The sequence below is a fragment of the Sinocyclocheilus anshuiensis genome, unplaced genomic scaffold (genome assembly GCF_001515605.1).
Source record: "Sinocyclocheilus anshuiensis isolate Anshui unplaced genomic scaffold, SAMN03320099.WGS_v1.1 scaffold552, whole genome shotgun sequence".
Classification (NCBI taxonomy): Eukaryota; Metazoa; Chordata; class Actinopteri; order Cypriniformes; family Cyprinidae; genus Sinocyclocheilus; species Sinocyclocheilus anshuiensis.
The window spans coordinates 2240482-2249634 of record NW_015554362.1 but is presented as its reverse complement, the minus strand read 5'-3'; the positions used below and the strand labels follow the sequence as shown (position 1 = coordinate 2249634).

At 35.5% G+C, this 9153-nt stretch overlaps 1 protein-coding gene across 1 annotated transcript in view; it reads right to left on the bottom strand.

The window, feature by feature from the left end:
* The window catches only part of LOC107671460 (igLON family member 5-like), a 208982-nt gene extending 201812 nt beyond the window's left edge, over positions 1-7170 (bottom strand). The window contains exon 1 of the mRNA XM_016464381.1: positions 6754-7170. Coding sequence (XP_016319867.1) covers positions 6754-6811 — 58 coding nt within the window. The 5' untranslated portion in view covers positions 6812-7170. The remainder of the gene's footprint in view (positions 1-6753) is intronic.
* Between the last annotated feature and the right edge of the window lie 1983 nt (positions 7171-9153).

Genomic DNA, 9153 nt, shown 5'->3' with positions numbered 1-9153 from the left:
GGTTGGAGTTAAAAAAAAAAAAAAAAAAAATTATGCATTTGCCAGATGCTCTAATCTAAAGCAATTTGGAGTTTATTCAAAAACAAGCATATTTTAAGGACAAGATGCATGCTTTGATGATGCTTGGGAACAGAAAATATCTGTAAATTAAGGTTGCAAATGTGGATTAGGAATAAAAGCAGTAGTAACATGTTATGTGTGATGTCCAAAAAAAGTTAATATTTTTTAAAGAGAAGTCAATTCATTATAGGTGATCTAAAAATATTTTATAAGGTTGATGGTAAATAAATAAATAAATAACATTTATGCATTTGCCAGATGCTTCTATCTCAAGCTATTTGGAGTTTTTCAATGGCAAGATGCATGCTTTGTGATGCTTGGGAGCTTAAATTACTTTTATTCCAAGAAAATATCTGTAAATTAAGGTTTTTTTTGTTTTTTTTTAAAAGTTGATAAAAAATGTTTTATATGCAGATTTTGCAGATGCTTTTATATGAAGCAATTTAAAGTTTGTTCAAAGACAAGCATACTTTACAGACAAATTGCATGCTTTAATGATGCTTGGGAGCATAAACAACTTTTATTCCAAGAAAATGCCTGTACCTTAAGTTTGCAAATGTGGATTATTAATAAAAGTAGCAGTGAAATTATATGTGTGATGTTAAAAAAAGTAAATATTTTTAGAGAGAAGCCATTATATATATATATATATATATATATATATAAATACACACACACACACACACACATTTATGCATTTGGCAGATGTTTTATATGGAGTTTTTCAAAGACAAGTTGCATGCTCTGGTGATGCTTGGGAGCTTAAATTACTTTTATTATTAAGAAAATAACTGTAACTTAAGGTTGCAAATGTGGATTAGCAATAAAAGTAAAAGCCTTCAATGTCGTGACACACGTTAGAGCAAATGCACTCAGGCTGTTGTCAAACTAGTCAAATTTGTGGGTCCAAAATGAGTTCAACTTCGTGATTGCATCATTAATATCAATACTATCAGCAGCTGTTTACCATTCTAACCAGTTAACGATTCAAGAGAAGATGCCAGATTCAAGTGTTATTAATATTTGTCCCTTGTTTTCCGCCCTAAATTTAACATGCACACAAGGACATTTCTACAGTATCTGCATCCCAAGAAATGCACCGAGTAATGCTTCATACCACAACAGGCAAATTATACGGCATCCACTCTTGCTTCAGTTATTCCACATGAACCATACAAACCAAACCAACCGAGCTCTGACATCGAACAGACCTGAGTCTGCAGCAAAAGTTCTGGTGTGAAAGAGCCCTTAGATACCCTGCAGGGATTATTGTGTTGCAGTGTGATTAGTATTCACAGTGAAAACAAAATGTCGATGCAAAATATGCCCTGCAAGACAAACAGAACAAATGCAGATTCTCTCTTTCTCTCTCTCTCCCAAATTTAAAGCAATTAGTCTTAAAAAGACAACTAAAGAGATACTGATTCATGACTCCTTTTGGAACTCTCATCTTTGATATTTTGTTAACTTTCTGACTCGACTAGGTCAGTCAAGGCTGCATCATTTTAATTCGATTAAATAAAGGCCGTTAAGCAGCCTCTGTCCTTTCAGGGCATCTGTGTTGGGTCAAGGGGAAATGGTGATGCATGTTGTACTAAAGTGAAGGTCACGTGACCTGCTCAAGCGTACAAAACCAGGGCAGAGAACCAGAAATCTTCCAGGTACCGGTGTGCTGCCCACAATCCCACTGCGGCATTGTCGAATAAGTCCTGGTAATGTTGAGGAACGAATGAGCTAATGGAACTAAACATGTTTTGAGAACAGGAACCCCTCTGCCTTTGATGTAGAGACTAATGAGTCATTTGCATAAAAGTACCGTGGTTGGCACCGAGGTACAGGGATGGTATCAGACATGGTACTTTTTGAAACTAATAAACTCCATAGAAGAACCAATTTTGGTTCCTCAATTCCATGGAAAGATTCCATGGATGTTAAAGGTTCTTTATGAAACCATCAATGCCAATAAAGAACCTTTATTTTTAAGAAAGTACACTCAAGATTTTTTTTCGCCATTTGTGACCATGGAACACAAAACCAGTCATAAGGGTCAATTTCTCGAAATTGAGATTTATACATCATATGAAAGCTGAATAAATAAGCTTTCCATTGATGTTGGATGTTCCTAATTGATGTTAGGATAGGACAATATTTGGCCGAGATACAACTATTTGAATATATGGAATCTGAGGGGGCAAAAAAATAAAAATACTGAGAAAATCATCTTTAAAGTTGTCCAAATTAAGTTCTTAGTAATGCATATCACTAATTAAAAATTAGTTTAAGTTTTGATATATTTACGCTATAGGAAATTTACTAAATATCTTCATGGAACATGATCTTTACTTAATATCCTAATGATTTTTGCCATAAAAGAAAAATCGATAATTTTGACCCATACAATATATTTTTGGCTATTGCTACAAATATACCCCAGCGACTTAAGACTGCTTTTGTGCTCCAGGGTCACATTTATGGTTCCATGAAGAACTTTTAACATCAACGGAATCTTTCCATTCCACAAAAGGTTCTTTATAATGGAAAAAGTTTCTTTAGATTATTAAAATATTCTTTAAGAAAAATGGTTAATTTAAGAACGATTCATTGAAAGGGAAGCAAAAATGGTTTTTATATGGTATCGCTACAAAAAAAATCCCTTTAGGAACCTTCATTTAAGAGTGTACCAGAATATTTACTTCAAAAAATAACAAAAACATAGTATTACCATGGTACCACTTCCAAAAAATTAAGCCATAGTACTTTTTTGGTCAGTGAGGTATTGGCCTTTTAGTGGTTTTGCTCTCCAAAAACCAAAAATTATTGACAGGCAGACGGGATATATTTGCAATTTACTGAAGAAAACTAATGTAGGAATTACTTTCAAATAGTCTCCACTCAAAAAAACAGCAAGTAACACACTGAATTAAACGTGAATTTTACTGAAATAGTATTTTCTTGTAAAATATACTCCAATAATCTTTACGTACAACTTCAAGATAAAACATTTTTACAGTGTTGGCTATTTTTTTTTTAACTATATAAAAACTGCAGATCTCTTTTTGCAGAGTCTAATTCTGTCACAAAGACAGGTGTGATGTGTCAGGACACCTATTTCAGTGATATCTGTCAGGTAATAGGGAAACCTTGTGTGTGTCGTTCAAAAACAAAGTGTTTCAGTATTTTTAAAGAGAAGCCAATTCATTAAGGTTATCTAAAAATATTTTATGAGGTTGGAGGTATAAAATTATATATTTATGCATTTGCCAGATGCTTTTTTTGGCAGACACTTTGGATTTTATTCAAAAGAAAAGTACCAGCTGACAAAGTTACTCAAGAAAAAATATATTTTGATTAATCAGATTCTGCACTTCAAACTTGGATGGATGGATGGAAAAGGAAAAAAATAATCAATGTTGGAAAGGCCAGCAACTGTGAGTGAGTTTAAATTATGTGGTCAGTACATATCAAATTATCAGACGCCTGAATCAATTTCCCTTGTGCAGAACTGCTGAATTGTGAGAAAAAACCATAATGAGTTTCAGACAGATTTTCCCCTGAGCAAACATCATCAGCACTGTTGAGTCTGAGGGAGAACAAACTCTCAGGGTGTCTAGTTTACCCCTCCCACCATTCAAAACATGCTCTTCGCTCACACAATGTTGCATGTCCTTCAACATATCCATTTTGCGAGCTTTGCAATGTTAAAGGAACAGTTCGACCAAAAAGGAAAATTCTGTCATTATATACAGGTGCATCTCAATAATGTGTCAGCAGGAGGCGCTGTGAGAGCGGTGGAACTAACGGTTTCTCCAGTAACGGCTGTAAACAAAGCAGCTCCGCTCATGAACGCTACTTTATCAGATAAAAATGCCATCTAAACTATTCTGAAGACAGTTGATTCCCTTCAGAGATACATTCATATAAAACAAAATTTGATTTTGAAACGTGCAGTGCTCATGTTTATTCAACGAAGTCAAACGCCACAAATAAATCAATGTATGGGAAACTGGTAATGTATATCGAAATATCGGAAATGTGTTTAAAAATCATATCACCGTTATTGAAAAAAACTATATCGCGATAAATATTGATATTGAATTATTGTCCAGCCCTAAATTCAACTCAAATTGTCAAACTCGTGTATTAAATAAATTCAATGCACACAGACTGAAGTAGTTTAAGTCTTTGGTTCTTTTAATTGTGATGATTTTGGCTCACATTTAACAAAAACCCACCAATTCAGCAGTAAAGGGCTCAAAAAGTGGAATCAAACATCATTTCAAAGCAAGTATTCATCCATTCACAGCACACCGAGAGCTATTATTCCCTCCCTGATGCCCCATGTGTTCTCTGACAGATCAATAATACAACAATAGTACTCCAAACCCATACGAATCACCCAGCGGTGTCTGGTTTTCTTCATCTTTCTGATATTAACCATTTCACTAAGTATGACTGTCTCAGAACAAGCACAAAGATGTCAAACGGAAATCACACAGCACTTTGTCAACAGCTGGTGTCAAAACTGCAGCGACACAACATTTGTTCCTGCTATGAGATTATCATCAGGTTCACATATCACCTTTTACTGAAAATATATTAAGCAATTTGCATCATCCATTTCAGAGGGAATCAGAGCAAAGTAATTGCATGTAGAGAAACAGTGTGAGCGATATTCAAAAACAATTGGGTTGAAATGAATATCGGGCCATCTGCTGGCTCTCTAAAGAATAGCCACAGACAACAACAATACATCACTCTCTGTTCAACATTAAAATTATGAATTACAATAAATCTTAAAATAATATATGCTAATATAATAACTACAATTACGGCCATATTAATGTAACCACAACAGCATTAATAAAATATTCAAAATGAGTCACTATTAATATTTAATTAATATTGTTGTTTGCATATTGGACATCAGTCACTTAAAAGTGAAAAATAACCATTATCCGTTTCTGAATATCAGTTGTACCGATAAATGCCACCTGGTGGGACTCTAAAGAATATCCACCAATTACACTACTATCTGTTCAACATTACAATTAGAAAACTATAACTATATACTTAAAATTACAATTAATATTAATACAATATATGCCAATATAATATACATCAGCAACAACAGCAAGAACCAAAACAGCAATAATAAAATATTCATGATGAGTCACTTGTCTCATGGTTATTTCCTTATTATTATATGCATATTGGATGTCAGACATTTAAAAATAAAAATAACATTATCGGTTTCTGAATATCGGGTCTACCGATAAATGCCATCTGCTGGGTCTCTAAAAAAAAGTCACCAACAACACCATTACTCCACTGTCAGTTCAACATTATGAAATTATAAAACTATAAAATATACACATAAAGAACCATTAATATTTATATAATATATGCTAATATAAAGACCATGACTATGACAATATAATATAAGAACAACAGCAAGAATCACAACAGCAATAAAGTGACATGTGGCCAAGTGATGGTGACCCATACTTGGAATTAGTGCTCTGCATTTAACCCATCCAAAGTGCACACACACAGCAGTGAACACACAACCGGAGCAGTGGGCAGCCATTTATGCTGCGGCGCCCGGGGAGCAGTTGGGGGTTCGGTGCCTTGCTCAAGGGCACCTCAGTCGTGGTATTGAAGGTGGGAGAGAGCGCTGTACACTACATTCCCTCCCCCCACCTACAATCCCTGCCGGTACGAGACTCAAACCCGCAACCTTTGGGTTACGAGTCCAACTCTCTAACCATTAGGCCACGACTTCCCCAAAACTATGTGTCAGAAGAGGGATTCGAACCCACGCCTCCATTCAGAGACCAGAATACCCAATTCGTCGGAAGGGAACAGCCCTTGAGTCTGGCACCTTAGAACGCTCGGCCATCCTGACATCTCTAATAATAATATTCAATATTATTAAATATTAAATATTTATTATATACTCAATAATAAAATATTCAAGATGTTATGAATATTGATAAGATGAACGATGGTTATTTAGTTGTGATTATATGCATACCAGATGTTTAAAAATAAAAATAACCATTATCGGTTTATGAATATAGTCTACTGAAAAATGCCACCTGCTGGATCTCTAAAGTATAGCACCCAATAATGGCATTACACCCCTATGCAAAGCAACTGTTCCCATATAATATTATAATTAAATAAATCAAAATATAATAAATATAAAAACAAATTGTATTAATACAATATAATTAAAAATTAAGTATGCACATGCATAATAAATTATATAAAATAATTGAGTAATATAAATATATTAATACAATTAATAGTGTAAAATCATTTTTATTTGATAATATATATAATTATGTTAAACAGCTGTTTTGCATATCGGTTATTATCGGACACCTAAAAAAAACTATATTTGTGTCAATGTCTGTAAAGGCACCCACTGACTTGTTACACACTTGAGAGGAAAGCCGTCTTTTTTCCCCGAAGTGTTGATATGCAGAACTCGTGTGTTGTGGAGCGCGCTTGTCTCTATGATTTGATCACACACGCATACACACACACACACACACACACACGATTCATGTGCAGGTAGACCCCCGGAGCCGCATTAGTATTCCACTCCAGGTCCCAGCAAAGAATGAAGCAAGGAACGAGTGAGGAACATTTTCTCTACAGAAGAATTCTTTAAGAATTGCAACTTACCTTTCCACAGCAATGCCAAGAGCAAAGCGAGCGCGTGTCGCAACATTGCGCAGCTCATGTTTTGAGTTGATTGTTTGTTATTTCTCTGTGTCAGTTCTTGCAACAAACAGTCCGTTTTTATCTTCTATGAACGGGAACACGCATAAACCGCAGTTGTCCGTCCGTGTGTCCTATTTCATGAAACGTCCGCAGTCTACAAATCTTCCAAGTGTGTCAGGAGTGCCACAAGACGGGTCGATTTTCCCAAGTGACCCTTTGCAAGGAGACCAAACACAATCTGCTGGCGTTTGGAGTGCCAGAGAATATATACAGAAATCCTTGCGCGAAAAAAATGATTATGTAAACCTCCTCAGATTTTTTGCTTCAATACAAGGGCATCCACAGAAAAAGAGACGCTTGGTGGGATGCTCTAACGATCTGTTCAGTGAATCAGAATCAATGTGCTTCGCTTCAGAGCGGAGCACGAAAGAAGCGTCTGATTGACAGCTCAAGGATAATCTCCTCCACCAATCAGCGAGCGTCAAGGAAGTGGGCCGGGCACCAAGGAGGAGATTCGGCCAATCGTGCGCACAGATGGGCGGAGACTGTGAGAGCGCTATTCTAATATAAGGTGATTTATAGCACGCTCAGTGCACTGCAGTACTGGAGGAAAGGTGTTTGCGTGGACATGCACATTAGTGCTTCATGTTCTCTACTGGGAGAGGTGATTTGCGTGGGGAAACTTAGCAGAGAAGTGTTTAGAAATAACGCACTTGATTTATTGGGTCGTTCCTAAAGTGCGGTACATTTTTGTGCCCCCATCTTAATAGCCTAAATAAAATATTAAACTCACAGTTTTTGAAGATGAAAACCATATTAGTTTCAAATGCATTTTGGTTTGAATGGACGTTATTACTTTTGCCATGTCCCAAACTTCTCAAATAAAAAAGGTAATTTATTCAGAAATATTCCTAGTATTTAAATGCTTAAAATAAAATGTTTTGATTGGAAATAAAATTATTGGTTTAGGTCTCTGTAATCATAGCCTTCCATGCAGTTAGTCATGACATCATCCTTCAGGAAGTGACGTCATTTTGGAGGGAAAACACCACCAGCAACACTAGTGAGGAGATTTGAATAATTCTTTGATGTTTTGTTGTATCAGTTTGTTTGTTGGTCCAGTCAGTCTGTCGCTGAGCAATCACTACTTATTTATGCTTATTCATGTTTAAAATTATTTTTATAAATTATAGAGTATAAGCATAATGACCTGATTGCAAGTGCTGAACTTGATATTATGTTTTATATTATTATATGGAAACAGTGGTGACTTTGGTTGTGGTTTTGACACCGACTCGCGCCGTTAATGGTAATTTGGTGGGGATTTTCACACCGTTCTCTTGCAAGGTCAATGGCTTTGGAGAATTGTGCTCTAACAGGGTGTTGACTGTCATCTGTAGATTGATGGCTGCCCTGACTGAAGTGAAGGTACGTCGCGACAGCATTTGAATATCAATATATGAACTCTGTATGATAGTGAGCTGGAATTGAGCCTTTAAAGGGATAGTTCACTCAAAAATGTTTTCAAAAAGTCATTATTTACTGTCATTTCAAGACGATCTAAAAGGAGAATTGCGGGCAATATGGACATGCACATATAAGTATACTCAACTCTATTCAAAAGATATGTCTGTGTGGGCTCTAATTTGACCTCTAATGCAAATGTAACTGGTTTATGATTGTAAAGTGCTTTGAAACGTTTCACAGTTGATTTCACGGACAGATGCCAAATTGCAAAACATTTTTAAGCATAATAAAGCTCAGAGATTTTATAAACCTTGCCACGACTTTTAATAATTTTGTCTTGATATGTTGTCTAACGTTTTTAAATGTAACTACTTGTTCAGAGAACATTCAAAAGTAACGTTCCCGTAATGTTTGCCAAATGATAAAATGGAATGTTTCCTTAATGGTAACGTATCACCAAGAAAAATTTTTTTTTTATTATTTATTAAAAATGGCATGTTTTGAACATTCTGAAATAACGTTTTCATAACTTAATGGGAATGTTAGCAAAACATTCCTAGAACTACTAGTTGTACTGAGTTTCACGTCGTGTTCATGCAGCGAATCAAGTTCTCATTCATTTCTAATTGATTTGAATCATCTTGTCTTCTGTTTTTGCTGTGTTCACACTTTCTGTTTGTTTTTGACGCTCAGAGAAAGATTTCAAAAGAGCAGATGTGGTATCATTTCCATTTCCAGATTGCTGGAACGCCGGTGTCCCTCATCCATTCAGAGTTCTTTGTGACAGCCCGAGATCTTTTCAAATGCAATCACGTTTTTCGATAAGTCTCAAGATTTTACGGCGGCCCTACTCTTACAGTCTCTGCAACCTGCTTTGGTTTATCATTGTAATTT